Raw genomic sequence first — 27,704 nt, 5'->3', positions numbered from 1 at the left:
TGTTTACAATCTGATCATTAAAAACTAAAGTGAGTGAAACATAAGACTGCATTATGAAACAATGTGTTAAAGTCTTTATTTATTAATATTATTATTTATCACATGTTTTCTGTGATTGGGTAACAGTGCATATTAAAACAAATGACATATTTATCTGAACATACATTTTACAAAGCACTAAAATATTTAATAAAATTAGGAAGGCTGAGCTTCAGGGCCGCTGTATTAGTAGAAATAAGAACCTTTGAGTTCATTTATAATATCATGTAGAAAACAGACAGTCTCTTACTCTCTCAGGGAAAATGAGATATTTCATATCAATATATTTTTATATGTATTGATTTAAGATTTTGGCTCTATATATTATTAATATGTGTGAAACATTTTTCACCCAAAGACATACAGAATGTGCCAACATATAAAATACAGTTGCTCTTCTGTTAATGCTACTGAATTATTACATTATTATTATTATTATTATTATTATTATTAACTAAAATCTAAAAGTCAAACATTTTTCATTTGCTTAATGAAAAATATCTATGTTTATTTTCATTTATCATTATTATTTGTAAATGATGTCATTTTTTTAAAGAATGACAGTTCTTCACAAACTGGATGTCTGTAGTGAGATTTAATCCTCTTTAAGAAGTAATGAAACTCTGTGATGTCTCAGGAGCTTCATAGCTTTAACTTCTTCTCTACTAATAATACATTTTTTAACATTTAATGTCTCAGCATTGAAAACTAATGAAAACACACTTGTTCAATAAAACAACTAAAAGACATGAATGTTTGTTCTTACCTGAAACATACAGTCTAGTTCCAGAGCCGAAGAGGTAGTAGTAGCCGTATCCAGACCCCCACAGTGAAAAGAGTCAATACAAAAACCTGTCTGCAGGAGAACAACCCAAACCATGAACCAGGATCAAACTTCAGCTCCAACTCATCCTTCTCTGACAAGAATGGAAATGTGTGTTTGTTATAATATTACTTTGTTGTAACAATGCTTCTTGGTAATAAATCTTACTCAGTTGGAAAGCCTGTTTATGTCCCTTTTAAATGGAGTCACATTTATATGGAACAGGCATTTGTGGGGTGAGCAGCAGAGCTGAGTTTGTGGGCTGCACCCATGAAATATGTGCCAAACCTTCTCTGCCAATGCCAAACATCTTATTCTGCCATCGACTCTTGTTTGGTGTGGTTTGGTGGATTAGATGACTGAAGTCTGAAGAAACAAGACTTTTTGGAAATGTAATAATTCTTCATCCAGCACTTGTCTCAAATCAGCCAACCTGGTTGTGTAGGTAACTCTGGCATAAACAGCAAGCCCAAGCTGATCCCACAAGTGTTCAAGGGGGTTGAGATCAGGACTGCTGGCAGGCCACTCCATCCTCTCCACTCCCAAATTCCGGAGGTAGTCTCTGAGAAACCCCGCTCTGTGGAGGAGAGCGTTGTCATCTTGGATGGAGGATGAGTTCGGTCCCAGATTGTGGAGATATGAGATTGCCACTGGTTGCAGAATCAAATCTCGATATCTCTCTGTATTGAGATTTCCTCCAATGATGACAAGCCTTGTTTTTCCAGTGAGGGAGATCCTGCCCCACACCATCACACTGCCTCCACCAAAAGATGTGACTCTATCGGTGCAGCAGTCAGCATACTGTTCTCCAAATCTTCTCCACACTTTGATCGTACGATCCACCTGCTGTAGACAGAATCTGGACTCATCGCTGAGCACTCATGAGCTGGCAGCCCTATGAGACTGGAGACCGGCTGTGTGCAGTCTGTTCTTAATTGTCTGGGCAGAGAGCCGTCTGTCATATCGACCTGCAAACCTTGACTGAAAAATCTGTAGAAGACAGCCTACGGGTCCTAAGTGCTCTTCAGGTGTTGTCTTCCTGGGGCACCCACTTAGGGACCAGACTCTGACATCCCCTGTAATATGGAGCTTGGTCTTCACTTTGAAGATGGTACCAGGGCTCACTCCAAATAATTCCCCAACTTGATTTTGTGGAACAACAGCTTGAAGTTGCCCTATCGCACGATCAGCCAAACGTGGAATGCCCATTCTTGGGGGAGCCACCTCATTACACAGGTTCCTTATGAATGTGGCACCATTTAAAGAAACAAACAGGCTTTCATACACTCTGAGTGTTAAATCACAAGTCTCCACTCTACCTGACTGTTAATTCACCAGGCCACACCTGATTGCCTAAGCCACGCCCCCTACACTATAAAAGCCTGCACCCAAGCCTTTGTTCCTCCTTTTCCCTCCAAACCTGCCATGTGCCAGTGACTCCCTTTGTTGAAATGTTTGTATCATGTTGTTTTGAACTATTACCTGGAGTGGATGCATTATTGATGTAAGTAACGCCTTATTTCTATATTATCTTTATCAGTGTTATGCTACATTGTTTATTTAGATATTTAATATCTCCCTTTTTGTCCCTTTTTGTTTGATAGTACAAATCATCCACATCCGAACTCAGTCCTTTGTCTGCACTGAGCTGATCCTTCTGTTGATAATAAACCTTTGAAACCTGCCCTGGACCCGGCGTGTTTGACTTCACACCACACATTGTTCAGTGAACTAGCATCAGGAGAAAACAGACTTTTTACATGGTCCTTCGAGCCGGAGTGAACATTGATGCTGGACAATGGATCCAAATGCAGGTTCTCAAGAGGATGAGTCTCAGAGCAGAAGGCCACAGCGAGAGCGGGTACCTCCGAGGTATCTGCAGGACTACCAAACTGAACTTTATGGCCAGCCAACTAGGCAATCAAGAGACTCTGCAGATCCAGAGACCGTTATACTGAGGCAGGAATTGGCACAGTTAAAGGGAGTAGTAAAGCAATTGACGGACAGAGTCGAACAGTATGAACGTGGCTACTCTGAAGCAGATTCAGATGAAGACTGTGATACCCAGCCCCACAATGCCCAGTATGAACGTAACCCACCATTGAAAACTCACACAGAGAACCAGTGTGAGAAGTCCCGATCCGAACCAAACCTGACCGAACCAGTATCCGCTTTGAATCCTGGAAAAATCTCCCAGTCAGCCCAAACCTTATTTCCCTGGATTCACGGGCCCTCCCCCTATGCAGAATGTGAGCATAAACGGCCTACCTCAGTCCCCTGTGAAAGACTTTGTCCAGAGTTGCAGCGTCAGGCACCATCTCCATCACCTCCAGTTGCATCTGTTCAGGTGACATCAAACCCAGCACCTGCCTCACACTGGCCCCAAGGTAAAGCCTCATCAGTATCCACCTATGTACCTATGTAGCTCAGTTCAGCCCTCACAGATTACTACTGGTCCCATTCCTGTATTCCAACCCACCTTTTCTGCACCAGTACACATACCAACGCATGTACCACCGGCCTCCTCATCGCATGCTTCTTCCTATATGATGTACCCCCCAGTGCTATCCAATGTGGCTAGCACAGCAGCAGCAACCTACGGCCCTCACAGTCAGCTCCCATCTGCTCAAGAAGCTCACCTCCCAGCCTATGCAATGCAACCTCCTCGCCTCCCTACCCCTCAGACCCAGTCGGCCTATTCACAGCCATCATCCTACCATCCCAACACTGCAGCTTTATACCAGCCTCAACTATTACCTTCTCTGCCTTCACAGCAGCACCAACCCCACTTCTCTGTACTCCAGCCCCCTTCTGTTTCATATGCTCTACAGCCCTCTGGACCCCCTCCAAATCCAGACTTCTCTCTACCTGTAGTCCCAGTGCAGCAAATCCCAAACCCTAGATTTCCATCACGCATTGAGGGACCCTCATTCCCATATTTCACCCATAGTGACCCTCATGAATTTGTAATGTTAAAGATGGCTTTCTCCAACCTTCTCCCAGCAGATGAACCTGAGCTGTACAAATATCACATCCTACTGGACCATCTACGCCTCCCATCTGCCCGTTATATTGCACTATCCTATGCCCATGACCGACAGCCCTTCACTATGGCGCTAGCAGCCGTAGAGCACCAATATGGTCAACCTCACCAATTAGCCCTGAAAGAAATACAGTGTATTTTAAACCTCCCTAGAGTAGGCCGAGGAGATGCAGAAGGGTTTCAAGCCTTTGCAGTTAGAGTGAGATCCTTAGTGGGCATGCTACAATCGCTGAACTCACCGGAAGGAGCTGCAAAACTCGCCTGTTCTTCACATGTTCAGCGATTGTTGGGTAAACTCCCGGTGGATTTAGTGGCTAATTATGCCAGACATGCCCGTTCAACCTCCCCTTACGTTCATTATAACCTGGTTGCCTTTTCTGCATGGTTGGAGGGAGAAGCAGAATGTCAGGCAGTCATAACTCAGACCAACAGTCTTCAACTTGATGTACCCCCGGTTCAAAGGAGAGAACCGGCCCCCAGATACAGGCCTCCGTCTACCACCATTCTCTATGGAGCTGAACGTGTATTGCCACATGCACGCACTGTACCTGGATATCAGCGACAACATCAAACAAGGTACCCATGTACATACTGTAATTCAACCTCCCACTACCTGACACACTGTAACAGTTTAAAGGACTTAAGTACCGATAAAGTCATGGAATGGTTAAATGATCACAGAAGATGCTGGAGATGCGGCAGAAACCACAGAGCAATAGATTGTACACTAAGAAAACCTTGTCCTAAATGTAATGGCCAGCACCTAGGCATATTCCATGATGTTAACAAAGCCCAAACAGCATCCAGAGTTTTTTACCTAAACCCACAAAGCATGTCACCCAAAGTACTACTGAAAGTGGTGAAAGTAAGACTTATCAACAAGAACAAGATCTTCGACACCTACGCCATCTTAGACGATGGCTCAGAACGTACCATGCTGTTGCGAGGTGCTGCAGAGTATCTTGGTCTTAGAGGGGAGCCAGAGAAACTGGAGCTGCGCACAGTCAGACAGCAGACAGAGACACTGAATGGTAGGAATGTGAACCTGAAGCTCTCTGCTGCCTCCTGCCCTGAGAGGGAATTCTCAATGGACAGTGTTTTCACCTCTGACAACATCTCATTCGTCGAGCAAAGCTATCCAGTTGACAAACTTAAACAGCGTTACCAACATCTGCAAGGCCTGCCATTAACCCCCTTCTCCAAGGTTCAACCTCACATCCTCATAGGATCTGACAACCCATTCCTCATTACACCCATAGAAAGAGTCCATCACGGTCCAAAGGGAGCACCAGCAGCAGTGAAGACGAGGCTTGGATGGGCTCTACAGGGGCCTACTTCTCTTGGTGAGTCATCAGAACCTACCCAATGTCTGTTTACCTTACAAGCCAGCCCCTACACTGATCTGAAACAACATGTAGAAAAGTTGTGGCAAGTTGACACCCTTCCCTTCAGGAATGAAAAGTTAATCACTAGATCGAAACAAGACCAGGAGGCAATCAACCTTTTAAATGCAAAGACCACAAGATTGCACATTGATGGAGCTGAACGCTATGCTACTCCTCTGTTAAAGACAGCTCCCCCTGAACTCAAAGCTCCATATGAATCAGTAATGCCCCTTCTCCGACGATCGGAGCGAAAAAGTCAATGGCCTGCCTGCCCTGCCCATGCTATAGACACAGCTACAGAGCAACAAAAACCCTTGTTTTGCGGCCTCACACAACCTGCTAAGCCCCTCAACCTGCCTGATTCAAATGGATATGCCACCTGGACAGACCTGGTAAATGCAACATGTAAATCAATGCAAGACTTACCCTGTCGCCAGATTTCTGACCCCCAGGACTTACCAAGAACCAAGGCGGAAGATGCATTGATTTCTCAAGCTCAGTCTGAGAGTTTCCCAGAAGGAATCTTTAACTCCAAACCAAGCGGATATGCATCATCAGACATAGCAGATCCTGACCCCATAACACCAAACCTCCTTCTCACGGGGCGGCGAGACCCTTCCCTTCCGCAGGCTGTTTATGCAGATACAAATCTGATTGGAAGGCGAAGATGGAGACACAGCCAAATACTGGCTGATCGGTTTTGGTACGCCTTCATCAGACACTACCTTAGGTCACTTCTGGGGAAAGGAGGTTTGTTGGACCGGTGGCCCGACTGTACAGGCTCTCAGCGGCTGAGTTGGACCCCAGAGACTGACTTTTTGATTTGTTGAATTCAAATGTACCCATTTGAAGGGGCGGCTGTTAAATCACAAGTCTCCACTCTACCTGACTGTTAATTCACCAGGCCACACCTGATTGCCTAAGCCACGCCCCCTACACTATAAAAGCCTGCACCCAAGCCTTTGTTCCCCCTTTTCCCTCCAAACCTGCCATGTGCCAGTGACTCCCTTTGTTGAAATGTTTGTATCATGTTGTTTTGAACTATTACCTGGAGTGGATGCATTATTGATGTAAGTAACGCCTTATTTCTATATTATCTTTATCAGTGTTATGCTACATTGTTTATTTAGATATTTAATATCTCCCTTTTTGTCCCTTTTTGTTTGATAGTACAAATCATCCACATCCGAACTCAGCTGATCCTTCTGTTGATAATAAACCTTCGAAACCTGCCCTGGACCCGGCGTGTTTGACTTCACACCACACATTGTTCAGTGAACTAGCATCAGGAGAAAACAGACTTTTTACACTGAGGTTATATTGCCATAAGCATTGTGACAACAAAGAAATAATCTACCAAACACACACATTCTTACTTTTTGTGTTCAGTTTATATCAAAGTCTTGTTTTAATATTTTACTAAAAGTTGACACATAATGATGATCATACTGAGTGGACTAACACACCTCACTCTACATGTTTGGACCTGAACCAAAGGATGGAGGAATGGACTGCTCTGAAATGTTGTTCAGACTTTCTTGGTCCCCTGAGGATGAACTGACTTTATTAACTGTGTTGATTCTGATGTTTTATTTGGTGCCAGCAGCAGTTCAAGCTGGAGGATCAACTGAGTGTTCATTCTTCACTTTATTGTTTTGTTAGTTTGGTCTTCTCATATCAGTCATTAACACAGATTCACACAGACATGGTTGGTCCAGAGAAACTTTTTTCCTTTTGACAGCGCTGGAAGAAAAGTCAAGACATAAAGTTCAAATCAATCATTCAATCAATCAATCAATCAATCTTTATAAAGCACTAAATCCCAACAAATGTTATCCTCAGACTCTTTCCAAACAGAGCAGGTCTAGACCGTACTCTATGTTCTATTATTAACAAAGACCCAACATCAAGACAGGATCAGATCCAGTCCCATCTTCCAGACAGGACTCAGTCTGATCTCATCTTAATCCACCATGAGCAGAGCACTTTGCAGCATTTAGCAAGTTACAGTGGCAAGGACAAACTTCCTTTAACAGGCAGAAACCATAGAATAAATTTTTGTTTATAGAGATGAACAGGCAGGGGTTTTTAACAGCCTTAGCTCTGGTTTTAAAAGGTGCTACTTTGTCCAGGACTGCAGTGCAATGATCATTACAAGTTTTCATAAGAAACTCAACATGGTTTAGATTCGTATCAATGTCACAGCAGAATAATTTGACTCAGCAGTCAGCAGTGTTTGACTTGGTGATTCAGGATTGAATTGTTATTTTGGGACAGGGGGGGTCAGCAGCTACCCTGAGATCAAAGATAACAGATTAAGGATCGCTGACCAGCAGGTCTTCACAGTGAACATGGTCAATGTCTAGACCCAATGAAAAAATCTGATCCAAGAGGGTTACCCTCTTTGTGAGAAGGGCCAGAAACATGATGTTTGAGATTAAAAGATTCTTTTAGATCTCAGTGTTTGATACTGTCGACCACGGCATTTGAATCAAAAGACTTTAGAGATGGGCTGGTCTCTCTGACCATGTTTTATCCTGGTTTAGTTCTTATCTTTTTCACAGACAGTTTTTTACCAGCCTCGGTGCTTGTGTGTCTCAGACACACGATTTTAACTATAGAATCCCTCAAGGAAGCATTCTTGGGCCTATTTTATTCTCCTTATACATCTTACCACTCGGACACATCATCTCAAGTCATCACATCAATTACCATTTCTATGCAGACGACACCCAACTATACATCTCTGTCTCACCCCATGACCCAAACGCTCTTCACTCCCTCACCGCCTGCCTTTCTGACATCAATGCATGGATGAGCAAGAACTTTTTAAAATTAAACAAAGACAAAACTGAAATTATTTTAATAGGACCCAAAGCAGCCAGAGAACAACTCCAGACTACTCTGAGAGATTTTAACAGTCAACTTAAATCAAAGGTCACAAACCTGGGAGTGGTTTTAGATTCAGATTTTAATTTTAATGCTCATTTTAACAAGGTCGTAAGTACTTCATTTTATCATCTTAGAAACATAAAGTGCCTCTGGACATCAGAACGGTGAGCTCTCTGAGTGTTTTTAAAAGTAAACTTAAGACTTACCTTTTTAATCTAGCTTTTAATTTGGAGTAATTTATTTTTAGCCATGGACTGCTTTATTATTTTTGTTATTTTTATTATTTAAATTCTTATTCTAATCATTATTATTTTAATCATTGCTTTAATATTTATTTATCTTATTTAATTATTTATTTATGTATTTATTTCTTGTGTTCATCTGATCTTTTTAACTACCTTATTTTTATTTTTTCTTTCCACTCTTATTTTTATTAATTTTATTATATTGATTTTATTTTTAAGTAATTTATTTATAATCCTGCCTTTTATCATTTTACCATTGCTGTTGTTTTCTGTCTCTCTGTTATTCTGTGAAGCACTTTGTGCTGCATGTTTTTATGCATGAAAGGTGCTTTATAAATAAAGTTGAGTTGAGTTGAGATTTAGTGAATGTTAAAAAATTCAGTCTATGGCTTCATTCATGTACAGATTAAAATCACCAGGTAACTAAGAGCTGGTCCAAGCCTGGTCTAGACCTGATCTGTTTGTAAAGAGTCTTCAAATAACATTTTTACTCACTGAATAAATCCTGTTACAAGTTAAAAAAACAGAGCTGAGCTGAGGTTCACTGCTGTTCCCCTGACACAGACATGATCTGTCATCTGTTCATCTGCTGGTTTTTGTTCAGCCTGCTCAGATCATTTCTCACTGTGTATTTCCAGCAGGTGCAGTAGTAGGTGGCTGAGTGAGAGGGTTTGACTCTCTGGATCTGTAACTCCCAGCCGTTCTGTTTCTTTACAGCTGAGAAATCTTCTTTCTGAGGATGTTTGTAGCCTTTCTCTATAGCACCATTACTCGTATCAATCCTCAGAACCAGTCTGAATGTTTCTGTGTCTTTCTTCTGGTACCAGTACACATAATCAGCATAACACGGGTTGGTGCCTCCACAGCTGAGTGAGACTTGTTCTCCAGCTCTCCTGGTCAGTGTTAAGCTGTCCTGTTGGAGCTCTGCTGCCATGACGACCAGTGCTGTAGAGAGTCAGATGGAGTCAGTGTGACGGTGCTTGCTCCGAACATGTTCATACATTTTGTAGACAGTGATCACGTCTCTACCACCAAGATGTTAGGTTCAATGTTCTAACTTCATTTCAAGGAGACAGGGTTCATTTGTTAAAGCTGGAGTTTGCTGACTCCTGATTGGTTGGAAACACTCACCTGGCCACACACAGCACAGAGCTGCAGCTGGGAGGAGAAGCATTTTGTGCAGCGTTGTTTCCTCTGGTGAACCTGAGGAGGAGTGAGGCCAAACCAGGTCGAGCTGAGAGACCAGGACCAGGTGCTTTCTCACAGGTCCTCAGAGCTCCCATCAGCCCCTGCTGCACACAGATAAGGCCCCTGCTGATGATTGACAGCTGGGCTGGAGGTGTGTGGTTTCCTGCAGAGTCTGAGGTTTGAAGGAGGAGCCACAGACAGAGCACAGTTACCATGGAGACAGAGGACAGTTTCCTGTCAGTCTGTCCCTGTATCTCTGTCTGTCCTCTGTCCCTCTTTCTCAGTCCAGTCTCAGCAGGTCTCTGGTTAACATGAGTCTGGTTCTGCTCGAGGTCTCTGCCTGTTGAAGAGGTTTTTCCTGGTGGTACCAAATGTTAAAGGGACGGTGTTTTTAGAGCTCTCTCTGTCTTCTGACCACTCAAAGCACTTTCACATTACATGTCACATTCAGCCACATGTTAGAGGCTGCTGTGCAGAGTGCCCCTCAGTTTGAACTGATCCACACACACACTCAGACCGGCACAGACACCAGAGCTGGTTTGGGGTTCAGTGTCTAACCCAAAGACACTTCAACACTTTCAGGTCAAATATCACATTACACGTTAAACACCACGCTGACATGAATCTTAGATCTACATATTCAAACCAAAAACACAAACTTCAGTGATTGTTGTTCAGTAAAATATCAACAAACAAAGTTTAGTCAACATGTTTGTTCAAATGTTTTTTAGGGTTAAAAACAAACAAAGAAGAAAGAGGACTCAAAGATTTGAACAGAATATTTGATTGAAGGGAGAGGCTGTTCTTTGTATCTGAAGTGTTCAAAGTGACTCTGTATTTAATATTTAGAAGTCTTTATATTTATTTTCATGAAAGAGAAGATGACTTCACAGAACAGGGGATGTATTTATGTTCTGTTGTTTTCTTTGTTGAATTATTATGATTTCATTTTGAATGTTTTTGACTGCAGAATAAAATATGTGGCTCACAATGATTCAGAAATAAACACACACAGGGTGGAAACACAGGCGGTCTGCTGTCTGCTTTTATCTCCTGTAGAACTGATGATTGTACCGCTCTTCTTTCTGGTCTTCTCAAAAAGAACATCTCTCAGCTTCAGCTGCTAGAACGCTGACAAAGACCAGAACGAGAGCCCACATTACACCCGTTTTAAAGTCTCTGCATGGCTTCCTTTATCTTTTAGATTTAAGATTATTTGATTGTTTTTTAAATCTCTTAATGATCAGCTCCTTCTTATTTATCAGATTTATCATATGAGCCTGTGAGAGCCCTCAGGTCTTCAGGTAGTGGACTTTTAATGGTACCAAAAGTTAGAACAAAGACTCACGGTGAGGCAGCTTCTCATCATCACGGCCCACGTCTGAGGAACAGTCTGAAGATCTGAGGGCTGCACAGAGCATCAACATTTATAAAATCAAACTCAAGACCGACCTTTTTAGTCTCACTTTAACTGAGTCTTATTCTTATAACAGTTTTATTACACCTTACTTTATTCATTTATTATCTAGTTCAAATTTTAGTCACTTTTTAAAGAAGAGAATCTTAGTCTCTTTTACTGGTTTAATATTTTAGTGTTTTATTATTTTAATAATTTATTTTATTTTGGTGAGTTTAATTTCCTGTGTTGAGTTTTAACATCTTTTTTTGCGTTGAGTGTTTCCTCAGTTTATTCAGAAACTTCTTTTTTAGTTTTCATTTATGAATTTAATTCTATAATAAAAAAAAAAATTAAATAATAATAATAATAATAATGTTGAATGATCCCACTGATTCCTTTATGTAGGTTTGGACCTGTAATTGACCTCAAAAGAACAGAAAACCCTGAACTCTGTTCTTACTTTTGATTTTGTTATTGTTATTATTTATTAGTATTTATATCTTATTGTATTCCTTCTTTCTGTTCATGTTCTGATATTCTTTCTGTATTGTGTTTAAGAGCAGCTGGAATGACTGAATCTCCCCAGGATAAAGAAACTCTTTGTGGTTCTGAACAGAAAACCCTCTGTGTGTTTTTCAAACATCACTTTTTGTCATCTTTATTTCTTTTGGACTAGAAGAGGGCTGAGGATCAGATCAGATTATTCTATCTATTAAATATCTTTCTTTTCTCCAAATATTCTCTCCTTCCTGAATATTTGGCTCTGATCTGATTACATTTGTTATTTTATTTAATTCATTCAATGACTCTGTTTTAAATGTTTGTATAAATTCAATACCAGGAAATGAAAGCTGTTATACTCTGCTTCTAAAGTTCACTTTGTGATTTAAACTTCAGTTTGATTTGTTTCAAGTCAACTTTATTTTTAGAGCACATTTAAAACCATGTCAATTTAAAAAGATGCCACATTTCAACAAAACAAACGTCACATTTATCTGACTCTGAGATTCAGTCAAATGTTTGAAAGTGACTGAACTAAAGGTAAACACAGCTTTCACCTTCAGTCTGAGTTCTTTCACCTGTATGTGTTGAGTTGTTCCTTTATATGAGTGGATGTTAGAGAAACCTGCAGACTGGATCTCTGTTCTCAGCTGTTTGCAGGACACACATGTCCTGATTCTGCAAAGACTAAACTCACCTCCATGTATTTGTTAACACCTGCTGATATTAAAGCACATTTTTAATCACATGTTCAATTCTCTTGAAGTAGTTTACTGCAGTTATCAGCTCGTATTACAGTGAATAGAAATGTACTCCATCCTGTTCAGATTGAAACCTGCACACTGCTGCCCCCTGGTGTCTGCTCCACACACTGCTCCAAACTCTTCAGTTCACTACAACTGCTTCTACTTCCACTGTTCATGCTTCCTCATGTCCCCGTGTTTTTATCCACTAGAGGTCACTGTGGCTTTAAAGGCACTGAGGTAAGAGCACCATCATGATGTTCTTCCTCTTAATGGGACTAACCATGGGGTGGTGGTCTCTCTCTCTATTTCAAGAGAACATCAGCAGTAAACACAGAAATCTGCCTCTGATCATAAAATCATGATGACAGATTTGATGTGTTCTGTCAGACCACAATGTGACAATGTATATGTTTAAGTGGTGGAAGCAGACTTTCATTGATTTAAATAATTACAACAATTGTAAAACTTGATTTTAGTGTCAGAGGCAGTACCATGACTCAGCAGTGTGTCTGTTGTTTTAATAACACTCATGACACAGGATGGCTGTTGTGTCCCAGTGTGTGAGAATCAGAATTTATACACACACACACTTCAAGTGACCTCCTGTGCTTTTTAAATGATTCACAGTAGAACAGTATAATAATAACTAAACCCACTGTTGAAGGGGAAGAGGATTAAAAGAATATCAAATAAAAGTCTACATTTTGTCATAAAGTGGACTGGTCCCGGGCTGAAGATGAGTCCCACTCCGGCCCGGTTCTGTTCTGTAATGTTGGATCAACGTGTCATCAGCATTTCCTTTGTCAATACTTCAGTTCTATCTAATCTCACTTCTGTAATAGTCCCACAGCTCTCTTTACCAACAGAAGAGAAGATGATCTCATGAATCCAAACTAGAGAGCAGGAAAAACTGCTGGATGGACTTTTCTGGCTTCAGCTAAACCAGACCTCCATTTCATTTGTTAGATCCTTTGATTCACCTTGATTTATTTAAAGGGGATCTGTGGCTTTTTAACCTCTTCACCAACAGTCAGTGAAGCTCTTTGCTACATCTCCTCCACATGTTGTTGTGTGTCTGTGTCTCTTCTAAGAAACCAAACTCATCCTTTACCTTTTGGAAGAAACCGTGACCAAAGAGGAACATTTGACTCCAAACCACGCTTTGAAAATGACTCGTGTTCAGAATATAAAGAGACATGTAGAAGAATAAATCCATGCTGCCTCTCTCTAGATTAACAAACTCTAGATTATCTCTGAGGTTTCAATTCATCATTGCACATCAGAGTACTGTTTTTCATTTCATGAAGTGAAGTTACATTTTGTTATAAACCTGTGTTTTTAAAGCCGGACCATGGGATGTGATCCATACAGACAACAGATCAACTTCATTTAGTAACATCTGTAAATAAGTCCAAGCTCTTATGGACATGCAGAGGATAGAGGAACAGGAACAGAGAGGTAGAGGAGTGGATGAGTGTGAACAGCAGCAGCAGCAGCTATGTTTCTGCTCTGGTTGGTTCCATGGACTCATAAAAAGTGTTGGTGGTGAATCAACGCTCTCTTTCTGGCAGCAGACGAGCTGTGTGGGTTTCCTCTCTGCAGCCTCCTCACCGTCAGCTCAGGGTTTTCACATTAATAACACAATGACAGTTACACACTTTGAATGTGGTGAAACTAGAACTCAGGAAGTTTAGTTTGTGAACTCAGAGCTGAGACAGTGAAGAAAGGAGACACACTTCTTCAGTCTGATACTTCTTTACTTCTCATCTTCATTAAAGAATCACAACAGAACAAAGTCCCACTCCAGCTGGAAGCTAGTTTATAGGATGTTTGGGTGGGATGTTAGTGTCGTAATAATACAAATAGAAAGCAGCAGAAGAACATTTTTAATCACCTTAAAAACAGAAAACATCCTGATCATTAGAAAAGTCATATTTACATGAACACCACTGTGTCTCTTTTTGCATATGTAATAACAAAACTCTGTTTCCCATCAGGCCGTTCTCCTTCCCTTCATGTCACAGCCAACATCCTCTTATACTCTGTGTCTCTAAATGTTTCTTTGTGTGTGTTATTGTGATGCTGCCTGTGGAAGCTCTTTGTGCTCATGCTCTTTTATTATTATTATTATTACTCATAAGTTAGCCCTCAGTGAATCTACAGGATCAACATGTGAGCCCTGTTTCAGGTATTTGACCTGCTGACGCAGAAAGATGAGAGTCTGTCTGAAACTGAAGTCTGGGCCAGAGACATAACAACAGAGAGCCTCTGCACTGGAGACCGGGGTTCAACTCCTGTGTGCTGTTAGACCTCCACATAACAAAGCCTAAACTATGGAGGGATTTCTCTTGAATCTAACAGACTGAGAGACATGAAGCAGGCTATAATGAGTCTGTATGAGCTGATAGGGCTTCAACAAGGTGTCAGTAACCTGGGATAAGAACGTGTCAGAGTCACAAACAAAACAACACAAACATCTCATTTACATAAAAAGGAATAAAGCAACAAAGAGTGATGACAACATATCAGACTGAAGACATACTTACTTTGATTGGTATTAACTCCTAAACCTCAAATGATTCAAAGCCTTGTTTCTATAAATCATTAGATAGTATCTGGAGATAACATGTGTCATGAAATGTCTCCAAAAACATTGATTACATTGAATTATAGAGAAATGATACGTTTCTGTCCTCAGAGTGTTTTTAAAGTCACCATTACTTTGACAGCATCATTATTATGACTGCTCCACCTTCATCCTTAGACAAACACCATTCAATGTGCTGCACATGTTCCCACTGATGAGACTAACAGCACATGAAGCACTCAACACAAACATGAGAGACTGACAGCTCCTCTGGTTGTTCATTCTGCTGATCAGAGTCATCTGTTCATCTTCAGCAGAGGTCAGTTTACCACAGATCACCTTGTTAACCCCACTGACGCTCTGTATTCAGTCAGAGCTTCAGTCCGGATCACTATAGAAGTCTGGACTGCACACACAGGTCGTTCATGTTCATTTCCCTCTGACTTCCAAACAGAACTCATCTCAGGTTTCATGAAATGACCTGTGAGTGATGTTCAGATGTCTGTGTTGAACTGCTGTGATCACACAGCCTGTGTGGACTGAAGCTGAGTCACCTGAAAGCTCCATTAGAAATAAAGCAGGTGTTGAAAAGTACAGGGCGAGCTTTTAGTCAGGGTTTGTTTGGATGGAAAACACTGAGCAGCTTATTTTGAAACCATGAATAAAGATCAAACATCAAAGTACTCTATGCAGACTTTTATTGAAGAGTGACAGTGAAATGTACATTTGAACAACATCAACACAAAGATCATTTCTTTGAATCTGTGCTTTGATTTCATTTGAGCAGGCTTCAGATCAGAGTTTCAGTGTGAGCTGTGTGACTTCAGAAAAAGACAAACACAGATGTTGAATTACTTTGTGCTGCAGTTTGTGATCCTGTATTTAAATGTTTGACAAAATATCAGTCTACAAAAACTCACTTCAAACCAATGACTATAAAAATAACTGTGATAGAACATAAAGATAAACAATATATTGATTCAACATTCAGCCTTCAGCCTCCGTTTGTTCTTTTTGTTTTGTCCTGTAAACGACAGCGTCATCAGCGTAAAGATTCAAACTCACACTGAAAGAACTGTGAGAGGGCTTTACAATAAACCTGGGGACAAATCTACACTTACTGACATTTAGACCTTTCTTTTTCTTCTGTCCATGCTGAGCTACTTGGTCCTACTTCATGTGAAAGCTTATATTTATATCCTCCTCTACATTTGTTCTCGGCCGTGTGTGAAAGGAGAGCGTGAGATTCTTTCAAGACTCTGATTTTTACTCCACTGAGAGTTTGACAAACCAGCCGTACTCTGCATGATGTGATAAAAAAGAACCCAAGATCAGAGAAACACATAAATCCTACATTATCTACAGACACTCAATGATTTTAGATTATAATACAAAACAAATGACTTCAAATACACAGCAGAGAGAGAGAGCTGAGATCAAACTATACTCAACATATGTGCTCATCTTCACTGCAGCTGCTTCTATGATCATATTTCAACTCTGATCATCACAGAGCTGTATGAGATGAATTCATGACATGATGGAGAGAAACGCTGAGTGGAATATGGTCATCAGCATGTGTGCAGTTTGTGGACGGTCACTTGTCGCTGAGGACGGTCAGCAGAAAGAGTCCACAGCAGAACACCAGACTCTTCACTGTCAGCAGCGTGTACTGCAGCAAGAGCAGCTTCACCTCGTACTGAGACGGGACAGAAGGTGACGGAGGAGGTGATGGAGGAGATGATGGAGGAGATGATGGAGGCAGTGATGGTGTAGGTTCTGGTGTAGGTTCTGGGGTTGTAATCGTAGGACCTTCAGGAAGAGAGAAGAAGTAAAAACAGTGTCAGTCTTCTGCTCCTCGGCCCTCTTTTTAAAGAATCATCAGATGAAGCTGGATCAGTGTGGACCACGGTCACCAAGCCTTCATTACCTGTGTGGATCTGAGCCTCCTCTGTGCCCCCCTCGTGCTGCACGTTGCAGAGGTATTCATACGAACTGGTCCCTTGCTGATGGATCTGTAAGACGGAGGCCGTACATCCAGACTCTGTGAGCTTCAGCTGCTGTCTGTCAGCAGAGGGCAGCTCCTCCAGAGCACCACGCTCCTTTTGTCTTCTCCAGGAGAACTTCACCAGAGGAGGAAACATGGCTGAGGCCACACACAACAGGGAGCTCTTCTCCTCCTGGTGGGCTCTGGATGCAGCCGGGTACACGCTCACCACGGGCTTCACCACCTGCTCATCTGAAGAGAAACAAGTAACACACACACATTAACACAGTCATCAGCTCCCAGCTCTGCACCTCGTTGGTCTCTGGTCTCTAAACCAGTCAACAACAGAGACCAGATCCAACAGACTTGAATTCTCTCCAATAAACACATCACTGATCTAATCTCACATTAGTGTTTATTATAAATGTACATGAGCAGTATTCTCCTCTGCATCATCACCTGCTCATTCAGGGCACTTTGTTACATTAAGTTTACTACATGGGCATCGAGAGTGAACTTTCAGCAATGGGGCGTTGTACATGTAATTCAGCACAAAGCCCTCCAGACAACAATAAATCCACTTTGAGATGAATCCCCCCCACGGCCCCTGAACACACCAAGGCTTCCAGAAAGTACCAGCAGCACCTGTTTAAGGTCCTCACCACTGCTCATTGTCTGTTGGTGTCTTATTCTCACTCAGCCGCTCCTGTAACTCTGCCAAAACCCAAACCGTGGCATGGTTTGTGGTCTCTTCAGGTCTGTTTGGTCCATGTGTCTTTGCTCCTTTTGTATTTTAACATCCATCACAAGCTTCTTCTTCTTCTCCTCTTCTTTTCTCTGCTGGTGACTGGTCCACTAACCACCAATCTAAAGTCTTTGCTCTCCAAATGAATCCATAGTTTTGTTAAAGATATCCTCAAGATGATCTTCATAAAAATATAAAGTATAGTTTTATTATCTATTTAAAGGGACAGAGCATATTAATGAACATTTCAGCGGAGCATCAATTGTAAATATGCCCGAGTTAGCCATGAGGCTAATTTTCATCTGTAGTCCCCGGCAGGTCAAAGCAGAGTTCAGAACAAAAGATGAAAATAACAACAGATAAAAACAAACATCATGACAGCATGACAATGAAAACACAAAACATCACAAGAGAGTTAGCTCCAAGCTTTGAAAAACACCACCATGACGAAATATTCAGAGTTCATTTGAAAAAACAGATAACTCGCTTTTAAAAATTTAAAAATGTTTAAAAGATATCTTTTTAAGTTTGTTAGCTTTAGGTATTATCAATCAACTGAGGTTGGGCGGCTTTACCCAAGTCAAACTTACATTACTAATTAGAGGTATCTAAAAAAATAACTTCATTAAAAATGTATACTAAAAAGAAATATGTTTTTAAATAAATTATAAAAACACATGTATCTATAATAATTATTATTGTTATTATTACTTATAAAAATGTAAATAATTCAGAAGATTTTTAAATTCAAAGGTTCTGAATAAAACGTTAGTAAAATAAAATTATTCAAAGTTGCAAATTATAAATAACTATTAATAATTAAACTGTTTACAATCTGATCATTAAAAACTAAAGTGAGTGAAACACAAGACTGCATTATGAAACAATGTATTAAAGTCTTTATTTATTAATATTATTATTTATCACATGTTTTCTGTGATTGGGTAACAGTGCATATTACAACAAATGACATATTTATCTGAACATACATTTTACAAAATGCTAAAATATTTAATGAAATTAGAAAGATGCATTTTGTTGTGCATTTTATGAAATATTTATGTGTTTTAAATTGTGTTTAGTGAAATTTGTTTTCACAAAGTTTTTTCATGACGTTTGTGCGGCTGAGCTTCAGGGCCGCTGTATTAGTAGAAATAAGAACCTTTGAGTTCATTTATAATATCATGTAGAAAACAGACAGTCTCTTACTCTCTCAGGGAAAATTAGATATTTCATATCAATATATTTTTATATGTACTGATGTAAGATTTTGGCTCTCTATATTATTATAAATATGTGTGAAACATTTTTCACCCAAAGACATACAGAATGTGCCAACATATAAAATACAGTTGTTGTTCTGTTAATGCAACTGAATTATTACATTATTATTATTATGAACTAAACTATGAAAGTAAAACATTTTTCATTTGTTTACTGAAACGTACTATTATTATTATTATTATTATTATTATTATTATTATTATTATTGTTATTAATAAAAGAATGACAGTTCTTCACAAACTGGATGTCTGTAGTGAGATTTAATCCTCTTTAAGAAGTAATGAAACTCTGTGATGTCTCAGGAGATTCATAGCTTTAACTTCTTCTCTACTAATAATACATTTTTTAACATTTAATGTCTCAGCATTGAAAACTAATGAAAAACACACTTGTTCAATAAAAAAACTAAAAGACATGAATGTTTGTTCTTACCTGAAACATACAGTCTAGTTCCAGAGCCGAAGAGGTAGTAGTAGCCGTATCCAGACCCCCACAGTGAAAAGAGTCAATACAAAAACCTGTCTGCAGGAGAACAACCCAAACCATGAACCAGGATCAAACTGCAGCTCCAACTCATCGTTCTCTGACAAGAATGGAAATGTGTGTTTGTTATAATATTACTTTGTTGTAACAATGCTTCTTGGTAATAAATCTTACTCAGTTGGAAAGCCTGTTTATGTCCCTTTTAAATGGAGCCACATTTATATGGAACAGGCATTTGTGGGGTGAGCAGCAGAGCTGAGTTTGTGGGCTGCACCCATGAAATATGTGCCAAACCTTCTCTGCCAATGCCAAACATCTTATTCTGCCATCGACTCTTGTTTGGTGTGGTTTGGTGGATTAGATGATTGAAGTCTGAAGAAACAAGACTTTTTGGAAATGTAATAATTCTTCATCCAGCACTTGTCTCAAGTCAGCCAACCTGGTTGTATAAGTAACTCTGGCATAAACAGCAAGCCCAAGCTGATCCCACAAGTGTTCAAGGGGCTTGAGATCAGGACTGCTGGCAGGCCACTCCATCCTCTCCACTCCCAAATTCTGGAGGTAGTCTCTGAGAAACCCCGCTCTGTGGAGGAGAGTGTTGTCATCTTGGATGGAGGATGAGTTCGGTCCCAGATTGTGGAGATATGAGATTGTCACTGGTTGCAGAATCTAATCTCGATATCTCTCTGTATTGAGATTTCCTCCAATGATGACAAGCCTTGTTTTTCCAGTGAGGGAGATCCTGCCCCACACCATCACACTGCCTTCACCAAAGATGTTACTCTATCGGTGCAGCAGTCAGCATACTGTTCTCCAAATCTTCTCCACGCTTTGACCGTACGATCCACCTGCTGTAGACAGAATCTGGACTCATCGCTGAGCACTCATGAGCTGGCAGCCCTATGAGACTGGAGACCGGCTGTGTGCAGTCTGTTCTTAATTGTCTGGGCAGAGAGCCGTCTGTCATATCGACCTGCAAACCTCGACTGCAAATCTGTAGAAGACAGCCTACGGGTCCTATGTGTTCTTAAGGTGTCGTCTTCCTAGGGCACCCACTTAGGGGCCAGACTCTGACATCCCCTGTAATATGGAGCTTGGTCTTCACTTTGAAGATGGTACCAGGGCTCACTCCAAATAATGCCCCAACTTGATTTTGTGGAACACCAGCTTGAAGTTGCCCTTTGGCACGATCAGCCAAACGTGGCATGCCCATTCTTGGGGGAGTCACCTCATTACACAGGTTCCTTATGAATGTGGCACCATTTAAAGAAACAAACAGGCTTTCATACACTCTGAGGTTTTATTGCCATAAGCATTGTGACAACAAAGAAATAATCTACCAAACACACACGTTCTTACTTTTTGTGTTCAGTTTATATCAAAGTCTTGTTTTAATATTTTACTAAAAGTTGACACATAATGATGATCATACTGAGTGGACTAACACACCTCACTCTACATGTTTGGACCTGAACCAAAGGATGGAGGAATGGACTGCTCTGAAATGTTGTTCAGACTTTCTTGGTCCCCTGAGGATGAACTGACTTTATTCACTTTGTTGATTCTGATGTTTTATTTGGTGCCAGCAGCAGTTCAAGCTGGAGGATCAACTGAGTGTTCATTCTTCACTTTATTGTTTTGTTAGTTTGGTCTTCTCATTTATTTCATTTCTTCTTCATTGATCAGAGAAAACATTTTAAAGCTCCTGAAAGCTGCTCAGTAATTTGTGATATTGAAGATTATAAATGAAAGTTTTGATTTCAGATTTGACGTTGGTAATGAATCCAGGAACCATTGCTGTGAACAGCAGCAGTGACAAAGGTTGACAATAGGATTTATTAGGTTGTAAGAGGAGTGGTGATTGGTCATTAGGGTCATAGTCCTATTGTCATCATAAAGAACAGTGTAAATACATAAATGATCTTTAAATGCCACAAAAGATGTCTGACATCATTTCTTATCTATAAAAAGTAGGATCCTAAATTTAATTTTATGTTGTCAGTTTTTATAAAGGACTGAATTATTATTATGTTTTAATACTCCCGGTTTGTGTCTAGTTGAACTACAGTGGCCGTACTGTGAATGTGTGGCGAGCCCCTCTCTTACAGCTCAACGATGAGAACATGGTCATACACAAGCTCAGAGTGTTTGTGTGTTTATGTAAACGACAAAATGAAGACAGGTGGTGCTTACAGTCTGAAGCCCCAGCAATCCGTCTTATCTGAGTGTTCATGGGTAAAAACAGATCAGATGACCAGCTGTCTGTCTGTGACGGTCAATGAAATCAAGAAGCAGGACGGCTTTGTAACTCCTGTGTCTGTCTGCAGCTTCATCTCTTTATTTGTTCAAATATTAACTTTTAAAAGTCAGTAGTCATGATTGATCGTTTCACTTTGAAGCTTACGTACACTGATGTCAGTCATTAACACAGATTCACACAGACATGGTTGGTCCAGAGAAACTTTTTTCCTTTTGATGGCGCTGGAAGAAAAGTCAAGACATAAAGTTCAGATCAATCAATCAATCAATCAATCAATCAATCAATCAATCAATCAATCAATCAATCAATCAATCAATCAATCAATCAATCAATCAATCAAACAATCTTTATTTATAAAGCACCAAATCCCAACAAATGTTCTCCTCAGACTCTTTCCAAACAGAGCAGGTCTAGACCGTACTCTATGTTCTATTATTAACAAAGACCCAACATCAAGACAGGATCAGATCCAGTCCCATCTTGCAGACAGGACTCAGTCTGATCTCATCTTAATCCACCATGAGCAGAGCACTTTGCAGCATTTAGCAAGTTACAGTGGCAAGGACAAACTTCCTTTAACAGGCAGAAACCATAGAACACATTTTTGTTTATAGAGATGAACAGGCAGGGGTTTTTAACAGCCTTGGCTCTGGTTTTAAAAGGTGCTACTTTGTCCAGGACTGCAGTGCAATGATCATTACAAGTTTTCATAAGAAACTCAACATGGTTTAGATTCTTATCGATGTCACAGCAGAATAATTTGACTCAGCAGTCAGCAGTGTTTGACTTGGTGATTCAGGATTGAATTGTTATTTTTGGACAGGGGGGGTCAGCAGCTACCCTGAGATCAAAGATAACAGATGAAGGATCGCTGACCAGCAGGTCTTCACAGTGAACATGGTCAATGTCTAGACCCAATGAAAAAATCAGATCCAAGGGGGTTCCCCTCTTTGTGAGAAGGGCCAGAAACATGATGTTTGAGATTAAAAGATTCTTTTAGATCTCAGTGTTTGATACTGTCGACCACGACATTTGAATCAAAAGACTTGAGAGATGGGCCGGTCTCTCTGACCATGTTTTATCCTGGTTTAGTTCTTATCTTTTTAACAGACAGTTTTTTACCAGCCTCAGTGCTTGTGTGTCTCAGACACACGATTTTAGAATTCCTCAAGGAAGCATTCTTGGGCCTATTTTATTCTCCTTATACATCTTACCACTCGGACACATTATCTCAAGTCATCACATCAATTACCATTTCTATGCAGACGACACCCAACTATACATCTCTGTCTCACCCCATGACCCAAACGCTCTTCACTCCCTCACTGCCTTTCTGACATCAATGCATGGATGAGCAAGAACTTTTTAAAATTAAACAAAGACAAAACTAATTCTTTTAATAGGACTCAAAGCAGCCTGAGAACAACTCCAGACTACTCTGAGAGATTTTAACAGTCAACTCAAATCAAAGGTCACAAACCTGGGAGTGGTTTTAGATTCAGATTTTAATTTTAATGCTCATTTTAACAAGGTCGTAAGTACTTCATTTTATCATCTTAGAAACATAAAGTGCCTCTGGACATCAGAACGGTGAGCTCTCTGAGTGTTTTTAAAAGTAAACTTAAGACTTACCTTTTTAATCTAGCTTTTAATTTGGAGTAATTTATTTTTAGCCATGGACTGCTTTATTATTTTTGTTATTTTTATTATTTAAATTCTTATTCTAATCATTATTATTTTAATCATTGCTTTAATATTTATTTCTCTCATTTAATTATTTATTTATGTATTTATTTCTTGTGTTCATCTGATCTTTTTAACTACCTTATTTTTATCTTTTCTTTCCACTCTTATTTTTATTAATTTTATTATATTGATATATTTTTTAAGTAATTTATTTATAATCCTGCCTTTTATCATTTTACCATTGCTGTTGTTTTCTGTCTCTCTGTTATTCTGTGAAGCACTTTGTGCTGCATGTTTTTATGTATGAAAGGTGCTTTATAAATAAAGTTGAGTTGAGTTGAGATTTAGTGAATGTTAAAAAATTCAGTCTATGGCTTCATTCATGTACAGATTAAAATCACCAGGTAACTAAGAGCTGGTCCAAGCCTGGTCTAGACCTGATCTGTTTGTAAAGAGTCTTCAAATAACATTTTTACTCACTGAATAAATCCTGTTACAAGTTAAAAAAACAGAGCTGAGCTGAGGTTCACTGCTGTTCCCCTGACACAGACATGATCTGTCATCTGTTCATCTGCTGGTTTTTGTTCAGCCTGCTCAGATCATTTCTCACTGTGTATTTCCAGCAGGTGCAGTAGTAGGTGGCTGAGTGAGAGGGTTTGACTCTCTGGATCTGTAACTCCCAGCCGTTCTGTTTCTTTACAGCTGAGAAATCTTCTTTCTGAGGATGATTGTAGCCTTTATCTATAGCACCATTACTCTTATCAATCCTCAGAACCACTCTGAATGTTTCTGTGTCTTTCTTCTGGTACCACCTCACATAATCATCAGCACACTGGTCAGTGCCTCCACAGCTGAGGGAGACTTGTTCTCCAGCTCTCCTGGTCAGTGTTAAGCTGTCCTGTTGGAGCTCTGCTGCCATGACGACCAGTGCTGTAGAGAGTCAGATGGAGTCAGTTTGACGGTGCTTGCTCAGAACATGTTCATACATTTTGTAGACAGTGATCACGTCTCTACCACCAAGATGTTAGGTTCAATGTTCTAACTTCATTTCAAGGAGACAGGGCTCATTTGTTAAAGCTGGAGTTTGCTGGCTCCTGATTGGCTGGAAACACTCACCTGACCACACACAGCACAGAGCTGCAGCTGGGAGGAGAAGCATTCTGTGCAGCGGTGTTTCCTCTGGTGAACCTGAGGAGGACTGAGGCCAAACCAGGTCGAGCTGAGAGACCAGGACCAGGTGCTTTCTCACAGGTCCTCAGAGCTCCCATCAGCCCCTGCTGCACACAGATAAGGCCCCTGCTGATGATTGACAGCTGGGCTGGAGGTGTGTGGTTTCCTGCAGAGTCTGAGGTTTGAAGGAGGAGCCACAGACAGAGCACAGTTACCATGGAGACAGAGGACAGTTTCCTGTGTGCTGCTGTGAAACATTAATAATAGACCTGTTGACTTCAGCTGTTACAACCATCACCATCAGTCATATGTGTGTTATCATGTCTGTATCAGTGACTGGACACATCTTTGATCCACTCTTACTGTCTGTAGTGTTTGTTGTTGTTGTTGTTGTTGTTGTTGTTGCTCTGTCTCTCTGTCTGTCCTCTGTCCCTCTTTCTCAGTACAGTCTCAGCAGGTCTCTGGTTCACATGAGTCAGGTTCTGCTCGAGGTCTCTGCCTGTTGAAGAGGTTTTTCCTGGTGGCACTCAAAGCACTTTCACATTACATGTCACATTCAGCCACATGTTAGAGGCTGCTGTGCAGAGCGCCCCTCAGTTTGAACTGATCCACACACACACTCAGACCGGCACAGACACCACAGCTGGTTTGGGGTTCAGTGTCCCAAAGACACTTCAACACTTTCAGGTCAAATATCACATTACACGTTAAACACCACGCTGACATGAATCTTAGATCTACATATTCAAACCAAAAACACAAACTTCAGTGATTGTTGTTCAGTAAAAACAGCAGCAAACAAAGTTTAGTCAACATGTTTGTTCAAATGTTTTTTAGGGTTAAAAACAAACAAAGAAGAAAGAGGACTCAAAGATTTGAACAGAATATTTGATTGAAGGGAGAGGCTGTTCTTTGTATCTGAAGTGTTCAAAGTGACTCTGTATTTAATATTTAGAAGTCTTTATATTTATTTTCATGAAAGAGAAGATGACTTCACAGAACAGGGGATGTATTTATGTTCTGTTGTTTTTCTTTGTTGAATTATTATGATTTCATTTTGAATGTTTTTGACTGCAGAATAAAATATGTGGGTCACAATGATTCAGAAATAAACACACACCGGGTGGAAACACAGGAGGTCTGCTGTCTGCTTTTATCTCCTGTAGAACTGATGATTGTACCGCTCTTCTTTCTGGTCTTCTCAAAAAGAACATCTCTCAGCTTCAGCTGCTAGAACGCTGACAAAGACCAGAACGAGAGCCCACATTACACCCGTTTTAAAGTCTCTGCATGGCTCCTGTATCTTTTAGACTTAAGATTATTTGATTGTTTTTTAAATCTCTTAATGATCAGCTCCTTCTTATTTATCAGATTTATCATATGAGCCTGTGAGAGCCCTCAGGTCTTCAGGTAGTGGACTTTTAATGGCACCAAAAGTTAGAACAAAGACTCACGGTGAGGCAGCTTCTTATCATCACGGCCCACGTCTGAGGAACAGCCTGAAGATCTGAGGGCTGCACAGAGCATCAACATTTATAAAATCAAACTCAAGACCGACCTTTTTAGTCTCACTTTAACTGAGTCTTATTCTTATAACAGTTTTATTACACCTTACTTTATTCATTTATTATCTAGTTCAAATTTTAGTCACTTTTTAAAGTGTAGCATCTTCTAGTCTCTTTTACTGGTTTAATATTTTAGTGTTTTATTATTTTAATAATTTATTTTATTTTGGTGAGTTTCATTTCCTGTGTTGAGTTTTAACATCTTATTTTACGTTGAGTGTTTCCTCTGTTCATTCAGAAACTTCTTTTTTAGTTTTCATTTATGAATTTAGTTCTATAATAATAATAATTTTAATTATAATTATAATAATAATAATATTGAATGATCCCACTGATTCCTTTATGTAGGTTTGGACCTGTAATTGACCTCAAAGGAACAGAAAACCCTGAACTCTGTTCTTACTTTTGATTTTGTTATTGTTATTATTTATTAGTATTTATATCTTATTGTATTCCTTCTTTCTGTTCATGTTCTGATATTCTTTCTGTATTGTGTTTAAGAGCAGCTGGAATGACTGAATCTCCCCCGGGATAAAGAAACTCTTTGTGGTTCTGAACAGAAAACCCTCTGTGTGTTTTTCAAACATCACTTTTTGTCATCTTTATTTCTTTTGGACTAGAAGAGGGCTGAGGATGAGATCAGATTATTCTATCTATTAAATATCTTTCTTTTCTCCAAATATTCTCTCCTTCCTGAATATTTGGCTCTGATCTGATTACATTTGTTATTTTATTTAATTCATTCAATGACTCTGTTTAAAATGTTTGTATAAATTCAATACCAGGAAATGAAAGCTGTTATACTCTGCTTCTAAAGTTCACTTTGTGATTTAAACTTCAGTTTGATTTCTTTCAAGTCAACTTTATTTTTAGAGCACATTTCAAACCATGTAAATTTAAAAACATGTCACATTTAAAACCATGTCAATTTAAAAAGATGTCACATTTAAAACCATGTCAATTTAAAAAGATGTCACATTTCAACAAAACAAACGTCACATTTATCTGACTCTGAGATTCAGTCAAATGTTTGAAAGTGACTGAACTAAAGGTAAACACAGCTTTCACCTTCAGTCTGAGTTCTTTCACCTGTATGTGTTGAGTTGTTCCTTTATATCAGTGGATGTTAGAGAAACCTGCAGACTGGATCTCTGTTCTCAGCTGTTTGCAGGACACACATGTCCTGATTCTGCAAAGACTAAACTCACCTCCATGTATTTGTTAACACCTGCTGATATTAAAGCACATTTTTAATCACATGTTCAATTCTCTTGAAGTAGTTTACTGCAGTTATCAGCTCGTATTACAGTGAATAGAAATGTACTCCATCCTGTTCAGATTGAAACCTGCACACTGCTGCCCCCTGGTGTCTGCTCCACACACTGCTCCAGAAATAAAAGGACCTGACCTGACTTATCAATATGCTGTTGTTTATTGTTGTTTTTTTTGTTTGTTTGTTTGTTTTTACCTTGTAAAGCACTTTGGGGAACATTGTTTGTTTTTAAATCTGCTATAAATAAAGTTGACTTGACTTAAGAAAAACAGAAACAAAGGACAAAGACGAGGAGTGAAATAGAAAGAATATAAACACAATACATATACTTAATTAAAAGATTTAAACACACACACACACACACACACACACACACACACACACACACACACACACACACACA

The 27,704-nt window shown here is 39.8% G+C and overlaps 1 protein-coding gene and 2 pseudogenes across 3 annotated transcripts; 1 reads left to right on the top strand and 2 right to left on the bottom strand.

The window, feature by feature from the left end:
• The window catches only part of LOC117826607, a 17,338-nt pseudogene extending 7,541 nt beyond the window's left edge, over positions 1–9,797 (bottom strand).
• LOC117827042 lies at positions 2,163–6,522 on the top strand. 3 transcript variants are annotated; one of them, XM_034703493.1, is made up of 3 exons: positions 2,163–4,481; positions 5,165–5,939; positions 6,088–6,522. In XM_034703493.1, the coding sequence occupies exons 1-3, from the start codon at positions 4,349–4,351 to the stop codon at positions 6,110–6,112; spliced, it is 933 nt and encodes a 310-aa protein (XP_034559384.1). In that variant the 5' UTR covers positions 2,163–4,348; the 3' UTR covers positions 6,113–6,522. The 3 variants fall into 3 exon arrangements, with proteins under 3 accessions (XP_034559384.1, XP_034559382.1, XP_034559383.1); XM_034703491.1 differs by having other exon boundaries at positions 2,163–5,939; XM_034703492.1 differs by lacking the exon at positions 6,088–6,522 and having other exon boundaries at positions 5,165–5,938.
• On the bottom strand, positions 9,688–27,704 carry LOC117826604 (annotated as a pseudogene).

Source organism: Notolabrus celidotus, chromosome 15, assembly GCF_009762535.1.
Source record: "Notolabrus celidotus isolate fNotCel1 chromosome 15, fNotCel1.pri, whole genome shotgun sequence".
NCBI lineage: Eukaryota > Metazoa > Chordata > Actinopteri > Labriformes > Labridae > Notolabrus > Notolabrus celidotus.
The sequence above is the reverse complement of the archived record's forward strand: the minus strand, read 5'-3'. Positions and strand labels throughout refer to the sequence as shown.